The sequence below is a fragment of the Xenopus laevis genome, chromosome 3L, assembly GCF_017654675.1.
Source record: "Xenopus laevis strain J_2021 chromosome 3L, Xenopus_laevis_v10.1, whole genome shotgun sequence".
Classification (NCBI taxonomy): Eukaryota; Metazoa; Chordata; class Amphibia; order Anura; family Pipidae; genus Xenopus; species Xenopus laevis.
Window position 1 is genome coordinate 118461946 of NC_054375.1, and position 26232 is coordinate 118488177.

The window sequence follows — 26232 nt, forward strand, 5'->3', positions numbered from 1 at the left end:
AAGAATTAACCCCTTCATTGCCAGGGTACACTGGCGGATCATCGCAAAAAAAACTTTATAAAGGTATATCGTAGCCCTCTCCACCCATTCACCACACCAACAACCAAACGCATAAAATACCATACATATACATAAAATAGATTTATATAAACTATAGAGATATACATATATTTATATATACTGTTCATAGTCACAGCATGAATGATTTCCCGCCCACCTGAATATTTTTCTATATGTTACAACTTGTGAAATTGAGCGCACATCATAAACCTCCCGCCAAGCCAAGGATAATGTTGTCCCTCCAGCTGCCAGGATTGTTTGAGCACACGTTCTGGAAGGCTGTAACACTGCAACTCCATGCTGCAAGCCCTATTACATTTACCCCCTTCCTACAACAGCAAATGTGAGACAACGAAATAATTCACTTATCTGTTAACCGCTTCACATGTTGTGCAATGTTAAAATAGGAAAGTAGCTTATTTCACCTTTTAGAAAGGAATGCTCGTGCAGATATGCGACTGGCAACTGCTGCTGACGGTTTAGGATAGGTCAGCATCAGCGGGAAGAGCTATTATTGCAGTTTGGCAATATAACTATGCAACATGAAAAAATATGAAATCACAGGAACTCATTACAGGTATTGGATCTCTTATCTGTAAACCCCAGCACCATCTTCCATAGACTCCACATAATTACATTTTTTAATTGATTCCCCTTTTCTCTTTAATGAAGCAGTATGTGATCTTAAAGGGGTTGTTCGCTTTTAAATCAACTTTTAGTATTTCCTTGAGATTGATATTCTGACACAATTTGCAATTGGCTTTCATTTTTTATTATTTGTGGTTTGTAAGTTATTAAGCTTTGCTGAAACGGCTGAATACAATCTGGTTGCTAGGGTCCAAATTACCCTAACAACCATGCAGTGATTTGAATAAGAGACTGGAATGTGAATAGGTGAGGCCTGAATAGAAAGAGGAGTAATAGAAAGTAGCAATAACAATGTATTTGTAGCCTTACAGAGCATTTGAAAGAGTCAGAAGTAGGTAAATATTCAAAAAATATTTAAAAATAAAAAAGACCAATTGAAAAGTTGCTTTGGATGAGCCATTCCATGACATACTAAAAGTTAACTTAAAGGTGAACCACCCCTTTAACGAAGCTGCACAAATCTGTTGGTAGCAAAACAATCCTACTTGGTTTATTGAATGATTAAATGTCTTTTAGTAGTTGTAAGGTATGGTGATGCAAATTACAAAACAGATCTTGGAAAATCCCAGATCCCAAGCATTACCGATAATAGATCCCATACCTGTACAAGGTCACACCATGCAGGGCCTACCAACCAGCCAAATGAGATGCTTATGAAAAACACACTTGCCTGGCTGTGCTGAGGCCTCTGCAGCTATACAACAGCAACTTGTATGGGTTTCACTTCCCCTTTAGGAATAGTAGACATTTCTTGGATTAAGTTCTTGCCTGGAGTACTAAGGTTTGCAGGATTAATGTGCAGCCACCTGTGTTGTGTGTCACAGCCCACCCACTAGAAACTGGAACAGGCCAAATCCTGCAGGCAATACTCCAGAGGAGTAAAGGAAGTAACTCTCTGCTCCCGTAAGCACAATGCCTTGGAATAACAATGCTGTTCTATAAACAGGTTTTTCCACAGGGAAGGACAATATCTTATATGTGGAAGAGTGCACACAAACTGTCAGCTTCTAAGGCTGGGCCAATTAATCTTCCTGGGCCTTGCACTGCTCAGATTGCTGGAGCCAGGAAATGCTATTTTACTGCTAAAATATCACTGACATTTAATGGGGGATGTTTGGTTAGATATTTATTGGAAAGCTTATTTAAATAAGTAAAATGCATTAAATGACCAAGGAGTGAGTGTCATACTGTGAGCTTTAAAGAGACATTGTGTCCATTACCTGGTGTAAATCTATGCACAAAGCCCAATGAGCACCACTGCCTATCTGGCTTTTGCTTTAAGTTCAACACTACTGAGTGGGATAGGAATACTGAACTTGTAAATGATCATCTAATTTACAGATTATTGAACAGCCCACCCTAAATAAAGTAGGGCTACACAGACTGCAGCATAGCCCTGCACACTGGGTTTTCCACAAGCATCCTTTTTATTCCAGGTTGTTGCATACTACCCTAGCTTTCTAGACTGTAAAAGACAACAGAGATATAAAAGTTGAAGTACAATATCAGCAAATAAGCTTGTGGGTCAATAATACAAGACGCCGAGGTTGGACATTCATCTACACTGAGCAATAAAAGATTTATAGGGTCAGTGTCAACATTGAGGACACGAAAAAGGTGAATTGTGAAATTATTTTAATACAGACCCATACTGATGGCAACATGAAGTCACTGGGGCTCATTTATCAACACTGGGCAAATTTGCTCATGGGCAGTTACACATGGCAACCAATCAAATTGCTGCATTCTTTGTTCGACTTGCAGCAGGCTTTACAAAGCTAATCACTGATTGGTTGCTAGGGGTAACTGGCCATGGGAAAATTTGCCCAGTGTTGATAAACGAGCCCCACTGTGTTTTAAATCTTTTCTGTAAAACCAACTGAGGAACCGATCAAAGTTTGCCTTAAAGCTACGGTTAATTCATCCCAGATAATGCCCCTACAAAAAGTAAGGGGCTTGTTTTTGCATATAAGAAATCAGGAGGCACAGAAATGGACTTTCTGATTCCGAGAAGTGAGCAGGGCCTAGGGAAAATGGGAGTGAAGCATTTTTAACACACCCAATATATTTGATATCTCAAATTTTTGCTCCTACATAAGTATTCAATCCCAGAATCAAGAGAATGTACAGCAGTTCCCCTGAGACAAACCTAGTTGTTCTTGGAAAAGATCGTCTCTGATAGCCATGTTCAGAATCCTGTGCACAAAGCTTTTCTTTCTCTATTTTTGAACAGGACACCTATGCACTGAATTGGTAACAGTATATACTCAAAAAGCAAATATTTTCATAAAAGTGCATTTTCATTATTGTAATCAGAAGTAAGCTTCAAAAGCCAACCCAGACAATTCATTGAAATATCTCCTTCCATCCCACATCATCTCTTAAATACAAAAGCAGAGACAAGCTCGGTTTACACGCACAGTAAAACAAAATGATGATAAACTGGTCCGTGGTTTAAAAGCCTTGAGACGTTGGTGGAGATCCACCAACAGGTTAATCCATGCAGGAACCATCTATTTGTGTGTTCTATTTTCAGAGGAACTTTGTAATTGGTGAGCTTGTCATCTGGATGTTATCTCCGTGAGTTTGTTTAGCCCTTGTAAAGGATTTAAGTCACAGCAGATGACTGTAGACCATGGTGTGGGAGGCGTAATTAATTATTACATGAAAGGGGGGGAGAAAAAGAAAAGAACTGATTGGAGTTTTACCTGAAGGGCTTATTGACTTTGGAATGTTTCCTGTAATTAATGCAGTCACTGAGTCACATAATATCTTAACACAAAAGCCACAATTCCTCTTTGGCATGTTGAAAAAAAAAAATTAGTCTGAAATAGGGAGGCCCATAATTCTCTCTTTTGACTGTGAAGTCCCCAGGGCTTTTAATACAAATAAACAGATAGGTGTTGGACACAGACGATGCTTTCTCATTTCTTGCCACATCGTGCCGCATGTAGATTGGAGTGGTTTGGTATTATGTCTTTGGGAATGAGAAAAGAAACCTCCACTTCAGATATTTGGCTTCAGTGTAATTTTTGGTGACCAGATGTTAGGAGATCAAATACATTTACCTGCTAGAAAAAATAAAAGAAACTTAATTAAATGTAAGAATTTTGATTGGGGTTTACCCAAATATGTCAATTTAACCAAGTGTCAATGTACAAAAGCAAATAATTAAATTTCCAGCATACATGTAGCAGAACAGAATAGGATTTATATTTTTCAAAAATGCATAGTTTAAAGGAGAACTAAACCACCCCAAGAAAAGTCCCTACTACTATCCTAGATAGTCTCCCTCCCTGCTTTCCCCCCCCATATAGTTCATTAGATATAGTGTCCCAAATAAATTGCTCACGTATTGGTACAGAGTAAGTACAGAAGAGCTAATGGGCACATCTTCAGTCTTCTGTAAGAGAGCGCTGTATTGGCGCATGCGCAGTTGGAGTAGTCTTCCAGTTCGTAGCACAAAAAGTGCCATGAATTGCCAAAGGGAAGGAAGAGGACCCAAAGAATTGAGCAATGTATTCAGGACACTTTCAGGGGTAATGAACAGTGCAGGGAGGGGCGGGGACTATCTAGGGTAGTAGGTAGAGGCTTTTCGTATTGGGGTGGTTTAGTTCTCCTTTAATTCCCTTTTATAAAGCACATACACAAACTACAGGATCCCTTATCTGTAAACCAGTTATGCAGAAAGTTACAAATTATGGAAGGCCATCTCCCCTAGAGTCCACCATAACCAAATAAATCTATTTTTTTTTTTTTTAAATGATACCCTTTTTCTCTGTAATAATGAAATAGTACCTTGTACTTGTTCCTAATTAAACTACATGAATACATATTGGTGGCAAAACAATCCCACTGGGTCATTTAATGTTTAAATGATTTTTAGCAGATCCAAATTATGTAAAGATTCCTTGTCTGGAAAATGCCAGATTTCTAGCATTCCGGAGGCATTAGGAGGCTTTAAATTAAGAATTCCACAAAGAATCTTCTTAGACCACACAGAGCACCACTTATTTCAATGGTTTTGCTACTACAGATATGGGACCTGTTATCCGGAATGCTCAGGATCTGGAGTTTTGTGCATAAGGGATCTCCATACCTTAAGTCTGCTAAAAAAAGTATTTAAACATGAAATGAACCCAATAAGCCTCCAATAAAGAATAATAATATCTTAGCTGGGATCAAGTACTAGGTACTGTTTTATTATTAGATAAAAAGAAAATCATTTTTAAAAATGTAAATAATTTGATTAAAATGGAGTCTGTGGGAGATGGCCTTCACATAATTTGGAGCTTTCTGGATAACGGGCTTCCGGCAACAGATCCAATACCTGTACTAAAATCAATATAATTTTACTTTATTATGGATTATGGGTACGGTGAGTAAAGTAGTAGCTTTTTCAACTGAAAAGAAGGCAGTTTGGGAGTTCCTTTGTTAAAAAAACTGCCTACTACATAAATGCACTTTACAAAAGGTTGGTGAGCACCCCTGGTGTTGTAGAAGAGCTGCAAATGGAGATCTCAATGGAGCAAGGGTCTTATGGTGGCCATACACAGGTTGGAAAATGTTTGTAACAGGCAGACAGCTTATTGGCCCATATATGGGGACCTTTGACTGGCCTTCCCAACCACCATCTGATGCAGTCTTCACCCAAACAGCCTGCTTGTACTGCATTGTGTTTGGCCCTCAGACTGATACTAACCACCTAAAAATGGGCATATTGAAAAAATCTGCAGATCTATATTAAATTAAGAAATAATTCCATATTCTTTTCTATCATGTTAGTTGAGCAAAATAAACGTTACTTGCACTATACTTCTTATTTACACTTTGTTTCCTTTAGTCTTGGAATTACACAATCATAGCAAGCAGGCAGGGGCCATTTTGTGGCAATTTGTTATTAAGACAAATTGTGTATCACCCCAAAGTCTTGTGTATGCACCAGAATAGGGGACCTAATGCCCATGCTCAGTGCCCTACACAATTAGTGTGTGAGGAGGGAAGGGGGATGTGAGGAGAGTAGTGACATCTAGGAATTGCTGAATGGAAAGTGAAAGTATTTGACTGCCCCACCTCTATGCCTCAGGCATAGGGGTGGGGCAGGTAATATTTGATTGACAGCTCAGATATTTAAACACCTTTATAACAGGTATATCTATTTTAATGGAAAAAAAAAGCATTTGGGTTCCATGTTTAATTTGCAAAGGACATCCATTAGACAGCTTTTTTTGTGAAGGTGACAGGTCCCCTTTAAGCTGGCCATTTGTACAAAAGATAGAAAATCCCCAATAAATACAGATCTCAGCAACAGGCCAGTAAGTGTCCTTAGCTGTGAATCAAAAAGTCTGAGCATCAGATTTGTCAGGCTGTTGAAAAAAACTTGCTTATACAGACTTAGTTACTTTCTCTGGATGAACACTGTATTCTCATTTTTGTGACTATACCTTGAGGGCATTTCTATCTCTCTCCCAAGTAGTGTATAAAAGGAACAGCATTGCTATAGTTCTAATCTGCTGGACAGCTCAAAAGCCATAATGGATTCTACAGTAGGACCAAGGGGTTAAACAAGCCCGACTACGGCAATTATTTCAGCAAAACAAGCAATAGCCTATAAACGTATTGTATTTTATACATCCTATAAATCAAGTGTCTCTGGAACATATTAAGTTTCATTGTTCAAATTGTTTCGCTTGCTTTAAATAACCCATACAAAGCCTGACTTCAAAAGTACCTGCCAGGAGCTCAAAGGGAGTCAGAAAGCACTTCATACAGTACAAAGAGTCTTGTGAAAAGATCAATAGAGTTTTCTTTTTGCTGTGTTAATCAAGATAGGTACTACAGGTATTTGATCCCTTATCGGAAACCCGATAACCGAATTAAGGAATGGCTGTCTCCCATAGACTCCATTTTATCCAAATAATCCAAATTTTTAAAAATTATTTCCTTTTTCTCTGTAATAATAAAACAGTAGCTTTTACTTGATCCAAACTGATATATAATTAATCCTTATTGGAAGCAAAACCAGCCTATTGGGTTTATTTAATGTTTACATGAATTTATAGTAGACTGAAGGCATGAAGACACAAATAACGGAAAGATCCATTATCTGGAAAACCCCAGGTCCCGAACATTCTGGATAACAGGTCCCGTCCCTGTACTTTCTTTGTTGACATGTTTCTTGCTGCATGTGAAGACCTGGTCACTTGATAGCACCAAGTTATCCCTAGCACTTCACACAGGACTATATAGGGATACCAAAGCAATCCCGATTTTAGGTACTTCGGTTTTCTAGAGGCACAGAAATAAAAAATATCCACTTTCCTAAAAACTAACTGGTACTCACTGTGTCTACTACATGGTGAGAAAAATAAACTGCCAGTTTCAAATTTTATGTGCTGGCAGGTAACAGATTAATTCAATCTGAATAAGAAAAAAAAAACATCTCACAGTAAAATTGCAGATTTCCCATAGACTTAATGGTGTCTTTAAGAAATAAATCATGAGATAAGTTTCTCTCATTGACCTGTATCTGGCTGATAATATGCAAAATACTGTCTTACTCAGCTTTTTGAACGCGTTGCTTCAGATATAATAAGCAGTGCCTGTTTCAGTTTGTAACATGTGCTTGAGCAGAAAATTAATACATAAAGCCTGGGAAGTTATTACTATGGAATGTCTGTATTTGTCTGAAGTGTAAGCAATATGAAAATTAGCTCTTAACTCTCTGTAGCCATTCTGACCCAAGTTAATGTTTAATAAAGGTGAAAGGGAGGTTCTGAGAATGACCTATGAATATATAGGCTAGACGTTTTCCTTTTTCTCTGTAATAATAAAACAGTACCTTGTACCTGATGCCAACTAAGATAATCAATCCAATTGGGTTTAATTAATGTTTATTTTTTAGCAAACTTAAGGTATGATGATCCAAATGACAGTAATATTCTTTATCCAGAAAACCCCTTGTCCTGGTTCTGGCTAACAGGTCCCATGTCTATCATATGTACTGTGTTTTTTTCTTTGTACCCTACTTAACACATGCATATTTAGCAGGTTTCTTATAAATACAGAAGCGCAACAGGTTAGGGTCTGGTGCAGGTGCTGAAAGGGACAAGGGTCGTTCACACATCATTATTCTTTATTGAAAGTCATGGATCACTGAAACTAAAGCAAGACAACAAAATATAGAGGTCCACTGCTTAAGAATTAGGACTTGAGCAATCCAGGGAGAATTACAAGGTTAAAGAATATAAATGAAGGTAGTACAGTACCTGTATCTGTATTTTATGTCAAATACTGTTGCATCTTCATCCTCATAGTTATCATCATTTAGAGGCGCCATTTCTACCCGTTCAGCAGGAGTTGTAATTATGTCATATTTGCGAGTTTTTCTTATTCTTTTTCCAGACCTATAGGGTGTGAGGAGAAAAGAATGTGGTTAGAGTGTTAGAGTGCCAGAAAAACTGCAACACAAAAATCATATTTCTGAATAATGGATACCCAATGATACAATGGTTAGGTTCTGCTCTTAGGATCAGAATTCAAACGAAAACGTCAATGTACTTTATTGACCTCACCGGATAGACTACACTTATAAGGGGATAACTATACAACTGATCAATACAAAGCAGACGTTGGCAGTTCTTTCAAATCAAAGGCACTAAGAGAAACCATCCCTTACACATAGCGGGAAAGCCACTTTGGATTTAGGAATGCTCATATGGAGAGCAGCAAAAATAACGAAGCTCTCTAACGCAGGAGGCTCTGTTGGCAGATACATAAACACCTTTCAAAGGGCTGGAGATTTTCTCAGAACAGCAGGATATCCAAGATTACATGAAATGACTTAAAAAACAAATTCAAGGAAAAATCTAACTGCAGGCTTGGAATTGTTGCTCCTACAGCACAGATTTAACTGGGGCCATCTGTCTCATTCTAGAGGTAACACTACAGAGTAGATTGCAAAGGGCATAGAGTCAAAATATCCATATACTGTAAACGTTATATCAACAGCTGTAAGGTTATTGTTTTGATATAATGTTTGATATTCTTAGAGTTTCATTATTCTTTTTGGCACTCTCCCTTTAACATTAGCCTCTGCAGCATATCCTGACCAGTAACAAAATTATCCTTTGCAAAATAACATTAACAAATGTTTGTAGGAGAATGTATTACTACACTCTTCCAAACTGTGTAATTAGGATGAGTTTAAGGATCACTATGCCAGGAACATGCGGCTTTAGGACCTACAGCTTCATGTTGAAAGGGACTAGCTGAGCTTTACAAACATTTAGCCACCCACAGGACCCGGGATGTTTTGTTGCTCACAATAAATCTGTTCTGCCACAGGCAACAAATCATCCCTAGCTTTTTCTGAAAATTTTTAATCACTGGCAATAATGTAAATCGCCAGTGGGGAAACATATGATCAGATTTGACTTTCCGAAGTAGCCTGAAGTTCCTTCACAAGGGAACGCAGGCAGAGAGAGACGAGCAGTATGGAAGCACTGGGAAAGAACAACAACTATGTGGTATTCTGCTTTGTGCAAGTGAGGTAATTCTTTCAGACTATCCATTTATGAAGTGATCTTACTGGCATGTGTGGAGTTAATGGAGTGCTCACTGGCCATTTCTGCAGTGATGCAGCTACTATGGAACTCATGGAAGACTTTCACTTGAGAACTTTTGTGCCACAACTAACATGCCTTTTAGTTATGTGAAGGTCAGGATAGCTCAAACTACACCTGACCCTAAACCGCAAAACCTTAACCCCAACCTGACCCTAACCTGTAAAATGTGGCAATTGTAGGACCCACACCCAATCCATACCTGCGTTTTCTTGTTCTGTATGCTACTTGTGTGTGGACCTCTGTTTCCACGACAGGAAATCTTGGGGAGCAGTGGAGGGGTGTACTTCCTCAATCTGACCCGCACCAAACCTAACCTGCAATGGCCACCCAAATTTCAACCTGAAACCACCCAACCAGTGGTCAACCTGCAGGTCACCGTGGGTTTTAGGTCAACCCTAACATTACTAATGCCTTTCCTAATTAATAAATGCAATGCACTAGTTGTGGTATCAGGTGTTTCTCCACTGGTTGAAATACACTCTGTGTGCCATCAGCTTAATACCAGAGCTTTGGCGTTGGAGTCGGGAGCAATTTTGAGTATCTGGAGTCAGAGTAGCCAAAAATGTACCGACTCCGACGCCTAATAACTTTAAATACAAGCACTGAAAATAATTAAATCAGATTTAAGAGCTTCTATCAAGGAAGATATGGCAGAAACAATTCTCTTTCTAAGAACAAAAATTAGATTTGGATTTTATTTAACAGCTATGTTACAGTTATATGCCAGATTCAATTAATATATAAGTTCTTTTAAGTTTTCAAATATGGTGTATGTCATTTAACTTTGATTATTTTGAGCTTTGGCAGTGATAACATGCCTTGTATGTTGTCTACTTAACTTCTTTAAATCAACAAATTACATTAGGAATAGAAACACCAAAAAATAATTCTAAAGTAATTAACATATAATATACTGATAATATACTGTTCTTTTAGCGTGCAAATTTGGGGTGGAAAGGGGAAACATTTTTACTTCCTTGTTTTGTGACAAAAAGTCAAACGATTTCCCTCCCGTCCCTTATTTGCATATGCAAATTAGGATTCGGTTGGGCAGAAGGATTCGGGCGAATCCGAATCCCGTTGAAAAAGGCCAAATCCTGGCCGAATCCCGAACTGAATCCTGGATTCGGTGCATCCCTAGTTTTATCTGTTATCTGCTATGTCACTTGTGCCTTTTCTCCTTTTTCCCCAGCAGCTAGTAGTCTTCTGTAGCAAACACACAATTTTTACCATTGCAGAGCAACAGCACATTATATTTTAATTACCTACTTTTATAAACTTTCAGTTTAGCAACTCCACAGCCCTGCCTAATACACCTTTTATCAGGAGCAGAGCTCTTTAACAAAAAAAATAGATACTTCAGGTCATCTACAAGTTCCTAGTTTAATGGCCCTTATGAATGGCAAATGGCACTTCGGACCCCAGCCTTAAAAATCTATAGCCTGTAGAACTACAACAGAACTTCCCTGAAATTAGCAGTAAATATTCTAGGGTGAACCAAACAGTAAAGGGCAGCACTTACGTACAAGCAAATTTCATGCAGTTTACAGTATATACTACCATAGGCATGAATGCCCAACTACGGTATGTCACAGCAGTTAGAGCTACTTCAGATAACTCTATGGAACCATAATCCTCTCTCAACTGAGCTAAAGGCACACAATGGAAAAGGTTTGGTAGGGGAAAAGAATGGGTTATGACTAAAATAAAAACATATTACTGTGCATAACCTGGAAGAAACATCAATAGACTGTGCAAGAGAGAAAGCTCATAAAAAGGTTTTATTTGGCTGTAAGGATGGGAGGATCAAGCTTGGAAGAGCCGAGTACATATAAAAAAAAAAAGTGCAGGTTTGGTGCCTCTTTTCAGTTTGTCCAAGTGCTATCATAAACATGCCAGACTATGTAATCAAGTGTTAAGTAGTCACAGGGCCAGGGAAAATCACATCATAAAAATGTTCCTCTGGGGCAAATGGATTGAATATTATTTATCCTGTTCGTGACAGCCTGTTCATTAGGTTTGTCCATCTTCCCAACTAGAAAAACAGCAAGAGATGTAAAACTTCTGAGGCACACGTCATGAACGCTGGAAACCTATCTGGACCCGATATCAAAGGCAAAATTCTTCATTTCACTTTGCTTTTTTAAAGGCAAAATTGTGCTTAACGAAAAATTTAAGACTTAAAGAGGTGGTCCACCTTTAAGTTAACTTTTAGTATGTGAGAGAATGGCAAGTTCTAAGCAGCTTTTCAAGTGGCCTTCACTTTTTTTTTTTTTTTTTTTAATTATTTGCCTTCTTCCACTGACCCTATCTAAATACAAATGCTCTGCAACACTACAAATGTATTGTTATTTCTTTTTATTGCTCATCTTTCTAGTCAAGTCCTCTCCTATTCATATTCCAGACTCTTATTCAAATCAATGCATGGTTGCTAGGGTAACTTAGACCCTTGCAACCAGGTTGCTGAAAATGCAAACTGGAGAGCTGCTGAATAAAAAACTAAATACTAAATCACAAATCATAAAAAATGAAAACCAATTGCAAATTGTCTCAGAATATCACTCTCTACGTCATACTAAAAAGTTAATACAAAGGTGAACAACCCCTTTAAAAGGAGAAACAAACCCCTTATTAAAAAAACCCTACCCCACCTAGACCCTCATTCCTCCTCCCCCCCCAGCCTAGCTGCTACTTCGGGCAAATGCCCCTAACTTTTTACTTACCCCTCGGTGCAGATTCAGGATCGGAGTTCATAGCAGCCATCTTCCGGCACTTCGGCAATTTCCGTGCATGCGCAGTTGTTGCTCCAAATGCGCCGCTACGCCAGCCTCATTCTCAGATTACAGAAGACCCGTAAAATTGCTGCCGTGAACTGCGATCCCTGAACCTGCACCGAGGGGTAAGTAAAAAGTTAGGGGCATTTCCCCGGGGGCCAGCAAGGCTGAGGGGGTATCTATGTGGGGGGGGGGGGGGTAGGGGTTTTTATATAATAAGGGGTTTGTTTCTCCTTTAAGAAAACACTAACCGTGACGGTTTCAGCCCTGAATGAAAATATGTTATTTGTGGATTACCATAATCTTTAGCCAGTGTCCAATATAACTGATACTATTTCTTTCTTTAATCCGAATTAAAGCCATTTTAATTTCAGGATGTAACACAACACAACAGAAAAAAGTCCAGTCAGAAGGGGTGAATCTGCTTACTTATTCAGTGAATGATACCTGTATAGTCATCCGGGATATCCCACCTGTTGTTGAAGTACAATTCTCAACACCCACCAACAGGCAGTTTTTGTAAGGTGCTGGGTATTGTGTTTAGAAGAAACTGAAGGATCACCGGTTGGACGTCCATGGTTATAAAATGTGTCATCTTCTAGACTAGGGATAGGCACATGGCTGGACTACATCAGGGAAAATATGCTAAATAGATTATTGGATTATTCAAATAAATTACAGCCTTCATGATAAGGGCCATTCCATCCTGAACCCTGTCACAGGCCAGCATCAGGGAGTCTGTGTAACCAGTCAAATTGTCTATGCCACAAGCTGCAAGAAGCATTCATGCAAGGCATGAGCCATATCCATATTTATGAAAATCAACATCCATTAAAGATGTCTTAAAATGCCTATTACTTGCTTACTGAACCAAGAATCAGTTACAGCTGCATAATGTGATCAAGTACCATATTTTTACATTGGAAATATACTGCTGTATATTACTGTAAACGCACATTGCTTTACACACCCCTTTTAATGTAGGTGCAAATTAGAATTTTTTTTATTTTTTAGATGTTATTAAAATCCTATTTGATAGCTTGGGAATGTAATAAAGGAGTTTATACCTTGTGTATTTGTTGTTATTGTGTGTGCCAATGCATATCATATTCCTTTTGATAGGAATGTAATTTCTAGGGTGTCCCGAAAATGCCTGCTTTTATGTTTTTCGGGCTGATCTCCGCACCATGTACCTGAACTTAAGCTGTACTTTTCAGTGCATTGGTATATACATTAAACTAGGGATGCACCAAATCCACTATTTTGGATTCGGCTGAACCCCCAAATCCTTTGCAAAAGATTCGGCCAAATACTGAACCGGATCCTAATTTGCATATGCAAATTAGGGGTGATAAAAAAACATTAGGGGTTAGAAAAACATTTTCTACTTCCTTGTTTCGTGACAAAAAGTCATGCGTTTTTCAGATTCTGTTCGGCTGGGCAGAAGGATTCAGCCAAATCTGAATCCTGCTTACAAAAGCCAAATCCCAAACCGAATCCTGGATTTGGTGCATCCCTACATTAAACACAGATTTACATACAAAAAAAAACAAAACAATAACCGATACAAGAGGTAAAGAGGTCAATGCAGGGATAAAGGATTTGCACCATTATTTTTCACAGTGAATGAATTGTTCCAACAGAAACAAAAATGATGAAATAGGAAATAGATCATTATCATTGTATGAGCATTAAAACTCATTAAAACATAAGGGAATACTGATAAATTGACACACACGCCTTCTACAGCCAAAAAGGTAGAACTAAGAAGGTAAATTCATTGCCCTTACTGTTATATCAAACTCATGCAACTTCCAGCTTGTAACGTTAGAATGTTTCCGGTACTTTGACTGGTTCCTCAAGGCAAAGCATTTTTATTATAAACACAAGAAGCCCTAATGTTAACATGAACAATCCCTATGACGGACATAAAACACATCTTGTTTTTATTGGCAACAAAACAAACCCGAATTGATGTTTATGACATGCCTTCCAAGCAGCGGGGGAGAAAGAAGGCTCTTTTAAAGCTTCAGGGTGTTTTTTTTGCCCCAAGTCCTAGTCATAGGAAACTTTTCATGGCAATCTGTAAAAGCATCACAAGTAGGCACACACATATATAAATATACGCTCACATGTACAAATACAGATTTTACAGACAGTTTTCTTTTGTGCCAGTAATGTCTTGAACTATTTTAAGCTTCAGAAAATTGGCATGATTTGCTTCTCCTTTAATGCAACATCTTCTCCTCCCACAACCAGATTTTCAGAAAAGTATTTTAACTTCTCCCCTCATTTCCTACTACATTTCCTTCAAAACAAACTTTATGCTGACTGCCAGCTATATTCTGGAATGCCTGCCAGGAAAGCATTGAAATTCCCTGCTTAAAGGAATGCCACCTTATTCTTTGATGAGGCTAACTGCAGAACAAAAAATGAAGCATAGGGTGGAGCTGAACTACCACTTTATTCAGAGGTTCACTAAGGTGAAATAAATCTTACTAATGACACATATAATCATTACTGATGTTCTCCTTTTTCCCAAGCTACATAAAAAAATATTTGATTTAGTTATAATGGTAGAGGCAAGTGTTGTTGAAGAGCTTATAGTTTGACCTTCCTGTTCTAGGCAGTGCTAGCCAATATCTTCTATGTATTAGGTATATTAGATGATATACCATGAATGTTCAGAACAATAATGAAGGATGCAATCAAATATGGTTATCTACGCCCCTGGTTAGGACTTTTTGAGGGGCCATGGTACAGAAAAGTACATTCACCCCAAAAAACCATATTTCATAGTTACATCGTTAACTTGGGTTGAAAAAAAGTTCAGCCCCTCTAAATAAAACCCAGCTCACACACCCACACACACTCACTGAAACTATACAGTATATACACATTTCCTCAAAACCAAATTGGGTACTCGTCTTTCTACACCAAAGCACCAAGCTGCAATGCTTTCCTATATTTGGCGATTTTTTGGTTACATTTCCAAAAATCATTTCAAAGCTTGATTTTGCAGCATCTTATCTCCCACAAATCATTAGATAAAGATAAAATACCCTAAATATGAATGCCTGGGGTCCTCTGAACAGTGCCCAATATGCATAGGTTTACTTAAGTATGTGGCATATAGGGGACCCAAAATGAACACACCCCATATAAGCTGTCATTTCAGGTACTGCAAAATCAACCCATTTACAGCATTACATGAGAAGTAAAGCTACAAAAAGGTACACTCACCCCAGAAAGCCATATATTTTTGGAAAGTACACATTCCTCTAAATCCAAAGCGGGTACACATGTCCGTTTACTCCAAAGTACCAAGCAGCAAAGATTTCCTAAATTTGATGATTTTAGTGACATTTCCAGCATGTTATCTTCTACATATCACTAGGTACCAAGATAAAACACCCTAAATATGAATATTGAAAGAACATGGCATGTAAAACCCCCGAAATCTACCTTGTGCATACTTACTTGATGGCTTACATTTACCCTGCCTGTTTTATGTTAGACTCGCATAAATGTATACTTACACACACACGTCAAAGAACTTGCTAGTATCTAAATTTCTAAGATACGAGTTTAAATTAAAATCAATCTTATGTCACAACATGGTACTGGCTTTTAACTTCAGCGAGTTAAAATCACAAAAACAATGACAGCATTCTACATTACAGGTGCAAAGTCCCTTAGCTTATAGGGAATAAAATACCCTACATAAATGAAATGAATATTTGTAAAACATAACATCAAGTCAAATGTTTTGTCTGAAGGTCAAACCAGACAATGAAGTCTGGTAGTAAAGTAAAAATAGAGTCTGCCACTATTCACCTGTAAGATTTTAAGGGGCATCTAAATATACAGTATATACCACCCTATACTGCCATACTTAAACAGTGATTTGGACAACACCCAAGATGATAGACATATTAGTTCAGCTGTGGACTTTTGTGAAAGTTTAGTTTGAACTAGTACTTCATGTTCCTCTGGTATATCTTTACAACATGGCTATCACTATGTAGAAAGTGTCACACAGTAAACAGTTCACACTTGTTGCAGTGTCGGTGCACTCCAAGTTCCCACTGCCAGGGGAGCATTCAGAGTTGTATATCCAGGACCGCCATCAGATATCGCAGGGCCCCGTACGACAAAATTTCCTTGGCCCCCTGGGCTGCGCCCACCGCAAGCCCCACCTACAGGTCCGCCCTCCCCACCACACAGTAAAAAAACAAAAAAATATTGGTGGCTAGGGTTCCCACATGTTAATAAAAAATAAAAAGATATTGGTGGTCAGGGCCCCCCATAAAAAAACATTTGTGGCCAGGGCCCCCCCATTAAAAATATTGGTGGCTAGGACCCCATAGGAGAAAAAAAAAAAAACTGGTGGCCAGGACCCCCCCCCCACATTATAAGAAAATTGGTGGCCAGGGCCCCTTAAGCGTCCATGTCTTCCCGAAGTCAGCAGTTCTCAGAAAGATGGGTGCCTAGCTAATCAAGTAAGTGTGGCGTGGCCGGGCCCCCCTTACCCTCGGGGCCCCCTACAACTCTCCCCCCTGATGGCTGCCCTGCGTATATCCAACGATGCAGCACACTAAAGAAGTGTTTTTATTGTGCCAAAAGCAGGCAATGTTTCGGCTTTACAACATGGGCCACATTTCCCTAAAATGCAGCTTCTACAATGATAATAATTTAGTCTAAACTAAAATCTCTTCTATATATTTTTTAATAAAATCATGGACCAAAACACACAAGGAATAGGAGTAGCAATAGTTATAGTCTGGCTGACTGATATAATTCTTTGGTCATATAAGCACAACAATATTTCCTCATTGGTGCCATTGCCAAACTAAACAGCACACCCATTTTTAATCTCCGTGGTCCATCCTCATTCCATCTCTCCTGAAATCAATAAATGCAGTTGCCTTACCACAACCAGAAAGCTAAACCCCCAGTGCTTCTCTCCGAGTTTCCCTCCAGTTTCATTGAAAATGGGAATGTTTGTGAATAAAACACACTACATGTAGGGTCTGAATGATGGCCAGGACTGGTTTGATATGAACATAAATTTCCACAATTATGTAATATTATAATGCTGGCATGGTGATCACGGTTGCGATCACAGTTGTTAACCAAAGCTATCAAGAGAGTAATGTATCCCATCATGTCCAGGGCTGTATTTAGATCCAGTGTCACCCTAGACATCAGACCTTACAGCTCCCCAACATATGGAAGTGATATCACATGCATGGGTGTACAGGACATCCCTTCCAGCCAACGTCACTTCCAGCTTGCAATGTGCTGAAGCCTGTACCCCCTTTTAAAAATGTATTTAAATATATAGGCAACAGAGGGACATCACACAAAAGCTGGCACCCTAGACACAGGTTGTTTAAATATGCTGGCAGTTTGGGACTTTAGAGCTGGGGGGAAACTGCTGCTTTTCTCCAGCACAGCTTTCCTGATTCCCAACTAATAAAATATGAGGGAAATTTGGCATGGACCCCATGTGCTCACTCAGCTTGGGAAAAAGTGCTTTGATTTGACTGAAGAGCAGGTCTTTGTTAACCCAAGGAAATTGTAAATATAATAGGAGTGACAAATGCCAGTATTCATAATATGGCATATTAGATAACTAAACTATTTCGTTTCAGTCAAGTAGCAAGCACATAACAGCTAAAAGTCATCTGTAATTCCCATTAGCTCAACAGTAAGAGACTTCCATGCATCTAGTATCCTTACAGAACTAAGCGATTTGTATAATTTGTAGGTTTTGTGTGGGTAACTTGCTTCCAGCGACAAAACTAAGTGCAGAACATTTTACTGAATATGAATTGGTTTCCTATTGTGCTGCCCACAGACAAACGAGGAAGATGCACTTACTATACCTGGGTATATCAGAAGAAACCACCGCAAAATAGCTGGGAGAGGAAATGCAGCAATGAGAGATGGCAGCTAGCAAATAATTCCTGGTCTTGTGGCCAGCAATCCAACAGGTGCATGAGCTCACTGATTAAATATATTTACTTGCCGAAGACTGATGAGTGCAAAACTTTTTTTTGTTTTTTTATACGTGTGTGAGTGTCATACGTCATTCTTATTTGTCACATAGCAAAATAATGTGATTTAGTTCCATGCCTATACGTAAGTGCCAAGATAAAAAAAAAAAAAAAAAAAACTGCTCTACACATACAGATCTATATCCTCATACTTGCTGGATCACCTAAACAGTAGAAATGTTTAGCTGAGAATGCACACTGAAAAACTTTTAAAAATACTTTTGTAGGGAACTTCAAGACATAAGGCTTGCTCAAGGTCCACCACCATTTCAAGGAAGTCTTCTATATATATATATATATATATATATATATATATATACACATATACATACATACACACACGCACACAAGAAACCGTAGTAAATCCAGCTTTACGTTTTAACTTTATCAAGAAACCTATTCTAAAATATAACATTTCAATTGGTCTTCACCATTTATTCAGAATGTTTTATTGACATTTACCGTAGAATATTGCTGTCATGATTATATTAAAACCCCTACCACTAAGCTAGAAAAAGAACCTGAGAGACAGGAAACTTGATGTGCACATGCATTACATGGTATACGCATTGCCCTGTTAGAAAGAGAGGGCCTGCACGCGAAGGCATAAACCTAATTAAAACCCGAGTTCCTACAGTGCTTTAGTTCTCTTTTAAAGAACATAACATTCTAAATAATATTGCAGTTTTCAAGAGGCCTGCAGCAGACCGGAAGAAAAGCATTGGGAAAATCACTGTTTAAGTCTTATGTGCTGATAAATATCTCATAACATTTAGGCAGTACAGCAATTCAAGAACCCACACGGGAGCAGAATAAACCCATTCTGAGGTAAAACTACAGTCTGAAATTTGCTGCTGCATTGGCAAACCCCCTAACTTTGCTGGGCTCATAATTTAATTAGCAGTGGCATTGGGACCTTGGGTATCCCAATACAAACAGCACTATGATTAAATCCTGAAATGACAATGGCGGAGAATTAAAATCTGCTGCCACGGGGCCATCTGCTGCTTTAATCCAGCATGTGTTTAGATAAGAAACTTGTAATGAAAGGGAGAAGGGGGACGGCAAAATCAGGCTCATTGCTGGGGCCCTATTGCTGTCCTTTGCTTTAAGTAATCCATGATGTTGCTGTGTAGATCAAATCTATACAAGATGCTGAAACGGGGGGCCTCCTGGACGCTGACGTCACAACAATTACAAACTGTCTTGAAGGAAAGCGCAGCAATAAATAATGCGGTTCCTACCACATAAACTCTTGCTGTCTTGCACAATCTGCTCGCCATGCTACAGAAACTAAACCAGAATCATCAACAAAACAATTATGTATATATTTTTTTTTTAGCAATTGCAGACCTGGCAGAGGAAAAGCATGTGGAGCCAAGGGGTGGTGGGGGGAGGCTGCAATAAAGCTATGTGCGTCTGTTTGATATTAAAGGAAATCTATTAAAAGGGATACAAAGGCTAAAATAGGCGATGCTCTTAAACGAAAGCACATGTTGCAGAACGACTGTCCAACATGCGTTAACCCAGCTGTGGAACAGCAACAATTTCCCAGCATGCAAAGGGCTATGGATTTGACAGCCTTGTTTTAACAGAGAAAGAGGAAAACTTCCCATAATAAGAATGACTGACACACACATGCAAAATCTTGTGGCAGTGTCCAATGTTGAATGAAAAACAGCAGCTTTTTGACCAATTTGTCTAACAGTACTACATGGTTTTCTTCAGTCTATTCAAAGAACATACAGTCACACATCTGACATCCCTGGCAAGCTCACAGTGACTGGCATCTGAGAATGGAGTCACGAGGAATCCGTTTCTTGCAAGTGGTGAGTCACCAAGTGCCAACTAGAAGTTAATCTACTTGTTCTGCAAGTCTTCAGCCATCAGTCCAGTGCCTTCCCCAATAGGGGCCTAGTGGCAACTTTTGGGAGGCTTTTAATTAGGCACAGATGAGTTCTAAAGGAAATCACAAACTAGTACCATTTATAGAAATACAATGGTGACTATAGAATGGACTTTGCATTTACCCCCAGGGACTAGTGGGTCCCCCAACTTGAACGGGTGCTGCTAGACCAATTCAAGCAACATAAAGTGCGGATTCTATTTACACATCAATACAATGGTGACTATGGCATCCTTGTGCTGCAATACATGGCAGAAGTCCTCCCCAAAAGGTATCATATTAAGCCATCTAGACATAGTTGCTGCATTGCTGGTGATGGCAGAGCAAAAGAGTAACAGCAACAAAATGTGTTTATGTATTTTTACTTGTTTCCTACAGCACTTGCCAAATGTCACTTGCAAATGCAGATGACCAGTTGTCCACTAGAAAAACACAACAGTGACATTCCCTGGTATTTCAAAGCTGCTACTTTTCAAACAAACACCGGCAACGTGATAAAGAAAACATTGCCGTTACAAGGGCAAACTTCCTAGAAACATAATGAGCAAAAAGCAGACTGTACCTGCACACCCAATTGCAGGCCCCTTATAAGAATGTAACAGGCTCTTACATGCAACAGCAAAATAACAGCTCCATCCTACTGGTGGCATGGCACTGATGACAGATCCCTTTTCTACTTTACAGCAACCCTCAGGGTTATTGCTGTAGTCTATGGAAAAATGTCACAGTCAAAAAAGGCATTTCCTATTGACATAACAAACATTCTTAAAGAAACATTATAAGCACACAATACTCTGTGCCTCCCTTCTTAACTGTCTATGGAAAAGAAATGTTATTCTTAAATAGGGTGTTTATTATCCCCTTAGGAGGAGATGTTACCAGTCTGCGGTGCTGGCCCAGTATGGGGCTTAATGAGTAGATAGGGGTTTGAGCCTGAATTTGAGCGAAATTTAAGAATGGCTACTTTTTATTTCAGTCAGCCTCCTACTGTAAAGACAAAGATAAAACAGATCTTTATATCATTTGGAAATGCTCCTTTAGTTAAAAACCTAGTGAACAATTAGAAAGTAAACAGGTTGAGACATGAACTGTTCAAAAATCTAAAATGTCCCACATTAAGATGACATGAAATGTTTCCGATTTCAGACTGGAACTGCAAATATGACATTACCACCTAAAAACAGACAGGCCTGTTCTTGGCATGAATTTTTCATATGGGTGTAACGTAGTGCTGAAAGCAAGCATGTTTGGGAAAGGGGAGTGCAAAGAAGGTTGTGCAGGCTAATACAATAAGCTGGCATAAGCACAAGATTTCCCTTCTGAATAGTTGCAACAGTCATATTGTTCCACTTATATTCAAAACTATAACTGTAGTTGTAACCTTCATAAGCTCAGTTACATTACTTGACCTAAGTGCAGGTGCATCAGCTTCAGTTTATAGAACTGTAGCATAAATGGCTGTATCTAGTTGTGCATGCTCTTCAATAATTAAAATAAATATATATAAATATAAATATATATATATATATATATATATAAAAATATAAAACAAACAAAAGTTTTAATTTAATATTACTTGGACTAGACTAGGGAATTAGAGCTTGCAATAAGTGGTTTATGGAAGAGTGGATGGTAAGGATGTCCAAGATGCAGGCTCCAGAAAAATATATTCCAGCCTGCAACTGTCGCTGACCTTACATGGAGAGGGCACAAGTAATTTTGTAGAGTGAGTAGGGTTGACAGCATTTCAGAGGAAGGACACAGCTTAGAAGGACAAAGCTGGTAAAGTGGGCTGCCCATCTCCAGATACCTCTGCTTTACTTCAACTGAATCAAGAACAAACTTGTCTAAAGAGAAGCACAAATATTCCTGTCCCACATGCAGGAATAAACATGTGTATGGAACCATCAAAACTAAAAACCATCAATGGTCATATTTACTGGAGGTGACTTTATGCCCCGTATGACCGGATGCTCAGTGGTACAAATGCACACACCTCTATAGATAACTAGAAGTAAAGCTGCGGTACATATTTCTGCACAGAATCAACAGCAAACAGACTTCCTCACTTCTTCTTGAGTCACAACAGGAGTTTTTAGTCCCTGTGGAGGACATCCAGATGGTTTGTAAAATATGTCTGTATTTCTTTATATCCTTGAAATACTTTAGCATGGATGATTTTCAATGCTATATGATCACCAGAGCAGATACCCAACCTGAACAACCAGTCTGTGGTGAAACAGACATGTTGGCAACTCATGGCAGCCTTCTTGAAAGATACTATCTTTCAGCAGAAAGTAAAGGTGGCCAAACACGATATTCTTTGGCAAGGTCACTAAACAAGCAGATCTTAACCCGATATGCCCACTAAAGACAGTGCGATATTGAGTTAATTCGGTCATTTGGCCCGAGGGCCAAAAGATTAGATTTCAACAAAGGAAATGGGCACCGAGATGACGAGGACCACATCTACTAGCCGATTCGGTCCTCAATCACGGAAAAATCAAGCCTGCCCGGTCGATATCTGGCTGATTTTTGGCCTGATAACAATTGGATAGACCCGTCGGAGCGCCCCCTAAACGGGCAGATAAGATGACGAATTGGCCTAAAGGACTCATATCAGCAGCTTTAATCTGCCCATGTATGGCCACCATAAGTGGATTTTGAGTCTTTAAACTGCACAGCACAAGAGTAATCCCTTTAATTACCACACACCAAGAATGCAATTCTAAAATGACTTAATCATGCTAATTCCTGTTTTTGTTTACATACTTTGTTTAAAATCCACGCACATGGGAGTACAGCTGCAGACTTGTCTCGTCCAGTGTGTGTGTGCCTACTGCGTCCACCCATTCATTGTCCAGCACACTCACTCAATGGCTACATACTGGAGTTGTGCCCCCACAAACTGGGCAGTAAACCATAGGACCCAATCAGTGATTAGCTTTGCCTGTAGAAGAAAAATATGTCTGGGTTCCATAGGTTACATCTCTAGTGCAAATTTGCCTAATCATAGTCAATGAAACCAACTGCCTCTACAGGCAATCATAGACCTAGACATAATGCTCCACAGGCAACTACTTACTACAAAAAAAAAAAAAATACACACGTAAAAAAAAAAAATAATTTTATGTTGTGAATTTCTTATTCTCCCCCCCCCCATCAAGAACAGGTTTTGCTTAAACAGAAAAATGTGTCAATGGATCTAAATTGTTGCCAGCTGTTTTCTTCTTTAAATATACAATAATAGGGAATACACTTCCTGTTTGTTAGGACACACGGGGAGAAACATAACTGAGCACAGCATGGGATCGCTACACCTGTGCATATAAATACACAAAAAGCACAGACACTTCAGTGCAACTCTGCTACAGGGCATCCATACAGGCACACATGAATAATCAACCCTGTTAGGTTGAAATGACACACTCCCACAAATAAACACTTTGTATCACAGTTAGCTACATGTTGTGTACCAGGGAGTCACCATATTAAATGGGGGTACAGGGGACATATTTCTAGTATATGTAACTGCACATTGTGACTAGAGGACACTTGAAGAAATGTAGTTACCCTTCAAGTACCTAGCAACTTCAAATAAAACAGCAGACATAACTGCAGGTTTACCCATTTATAGTTTCCATCTGATGAATGAATGTAAGAAAGGATTTGCTTAAATGGAACTTTAACTTGACATATACAATGGCATACCAATAAGGGGCCTAAATACGGGGGTTTGTTTTGCAAGGTTTTTTCCACAGCCCAGCGCTCTTCCACCACCTTACCTGCATTTCCTAGGTGTCCCTTGTGTAGAGGTAGAGTTGCATCTGCACAAGTCTGAGTCTACCCAAGGGACACCCTGGGAATTTCTGAAAAGGGAAAAAAAACCATAGTGGTTTAATATTGCCACCCCACCACCCCAAACAATTTAATGTTTCCTAGTCCTTTGACAATAAAAACTCTAAGCAAGCCTTTTCTAAAGAGATTTAGATCTAGATATAAAGAAGACCAGGAAATATACCAGGATGCACCAGTAAGAACTAAACGTAACTGCACACCCACTCTTAGCACATACACCTTCAGGCTGTAACGATCAAGGCTCAATATTTGTTTAGAGTGTTTAAAGTGTATGTGATATTGCATCGTCATCGCTATCATTATATCATCTTACAGGTGATTGTTCTTTCTGAGGCACCGGTTCTTCGCGGAGATCCAAATAGTACCCGCTTATGACAATTTGACACTCCATATGTTACATTATTTCCCCACCAGCTTAGGGATCAGCAAAGTACTGTATGCCAGGAGCTGAAGGGCCACAATATGTGCTGCACCAACAGTCACTGCATACATTACACAGTTCAAGTATTAATATAATTTTGTTGCACTGCTTGCTTTAAAATTCATTGTAATGCTCAATAAAAGATTAACCGTCGCTGTGCAAGTGAAGGGGCTCACTGAGGCTGACTGCACGGCCTGACTTGTACAGTTTCTACTTAGTCAGCTAAGTGCTCTGCCACAAGCAGAAACAATTGTAAATAAGTAGAGCTGTAGGCACACTGTACTATTCCACTACAGCTCGCTATATCATATTTTGCTTTAACAGGTACTGTTAAACAGGTCTTGGAATAAATGTGTTAAAATCTCCAACTACAGCCTTCCTTCGGCAACCCAAACAGCCATGCAAGCGCTATAAGAAAGCATTATACAGTAAGGAGTGGCAGCCGCAGGGTGAAGTGTGCACCCTAAATACCTGACATTAGCAAGTATTCCAGGATACAAGCTGCCAGCAACAGGACACACTTCTACCTGCACTTTATGTGTACACCCTGCTTAAAAGGGGAGATCAACTCAAAAATGCATTATGAAATGGCTATTCTGAACAACTAACCAACTTACAATTAATATATAAAGTATAAATATAATTGATACTGAAAAAAGCAACTGGCTGGCTAGATTTATGCTCTGCATTGCTAGTTCCGACTCTTGACACAGCATTACAGACTGGTGCTATATTGCTGCAAGAGTCAGAACCAAAAACACAGCTTTCAATTGCAACTGCATTTATAAACAGCTGTAAAATAGAATAATAGAATAGCATAGCACAAACAGAGGTAGCATGGCACAAGCAGAGGTAGCATGGCACAAGCAGAGTTAGCATGGCACAGAGTTAGCATGGCACAGAGTTAGCATGGCACAATCAGAGTTAGCATGGCACAGAGTTAGCATGGCACAGAGTTAGCATGGCACAGAGTTAGCATGGCACAAGCAGAGTTAACATGGCAGAGTGGGCGCTAGGTAAGAGCTGGTAGTATGGGGGGAGACGGGTACCTGAATATCTTGATGACCAGACACAAGATGAGGAAGGTGCTCAGGCCACACACGAAGATGAAGACGTTCTTGATGGTGGGCATGTACTTCTCGATGACATTGAATCGGGACACCTTCTCCGTGGAGTTGTCCCGGAGTGACGGGCTTTCCGCGGTGCTGTTGCCCCCTTGACTAACTACGGTGGAAGGTTCCATTTTTCGCTTTTCCAATGGGATCCCGAGGGCTTCATGATATAAGAGCAGACAGACCAGCACCGAGAGCAGCAGAACCTTCATGGTGTCCCGCACGCTGTGTACAGATCCCTCCTGGTGGCCGCTTCCTCCAGCAGGTGGTGGTGGGAGGCTCCCGACCCCTGTCAGGACACAAGGGGGATTCCGTGGCTACGCGAGCACAGACGGGTCGGCTCTCCCACTCTCCTCGCAGCTCCCGCTGTTCCCTGTGTTTGCCCAGCGCAGGAAATGGGATGGGGAACCCGGAAGAGTTTTTACACCACGTTGCAGTGAATCATTTGATAGAGAGGGGCACAGGCGCTCACACTTGGGAGGGCTGAGCGGGGAATTGGCTGCGATAACAAAAGCTTCCTATTGGTTCCCTTGTGGTTTGTGGCGCAGTAAGAGCTGTCACACACACACCCATTATAATGATAGGCGGACTCGTCCGGATCTCAGCACTTGTGAGGTGCAGGGGGGGGGGGACAGCCGGGGCTCAGTGCAATCCACTATCAGAGCACTTACATTCACCTCCGGGGTGGGCTGAACCTCTAGGGGAGGGAATGGATTGTCTCGTTGCACTTTCAAGGAATGGTCCAACCTGTGGGAATAGGGGTT

At 39.6% G+C, this 26232-nt stretch overlaps 1 protein-coding gene across 2 annotated transcripts; it reads right to left on the reverse strand.

Moving 5' to 3' along the window:
* Positions 1-26232, reverse strand: fam174b.L (family with sequence similarity 174 member B L homeolog). Of its 2 annotated transcripts, none has more exons than XM_018253242.2 (3): positions 25406-26232; positions 7977-8114; positions 1-3776 (listed from the first exon to the last, which is right to left on the reverse strand). In XM_018253242.2, exons 1-3 carry the CDS (start codon positions 25678-25680, stop codon positions 3773-3775), a joined length of 417 nt encoding a protein of 138 aa, XP_018108731.1. In that variant the 5' UTR covers positions 25681-26232; the 3' UTR covers positions 1-3772. The 2 variants fall into 2 exon arrangements, with proteins under 2 accessions (XP_018108731.1, XP_018108730.1); XM_018253241.2 differs by having other exon boundaries at positions 1-3779; positions 25406-26227.

What these genes read in the sequence shown, in the direction of transcription:
- fam174b.L (XM_018253241.2), bottom strand. Translation starts at nt 25,680, where the DNA reads ATGAAGGTTCTGCTGCTCTCGGTGCTGGTCTGTCTGCTCTTATATCAT. An exon ending in CTGGTCATCAAGATATTCAG is followed by an intron (nt 8,115 to 25,405) that starts GTACCCGTCTCC and finishes CACACCCTATAG; the next exon opens with GTCTGGAAAAAGAATAAGAA.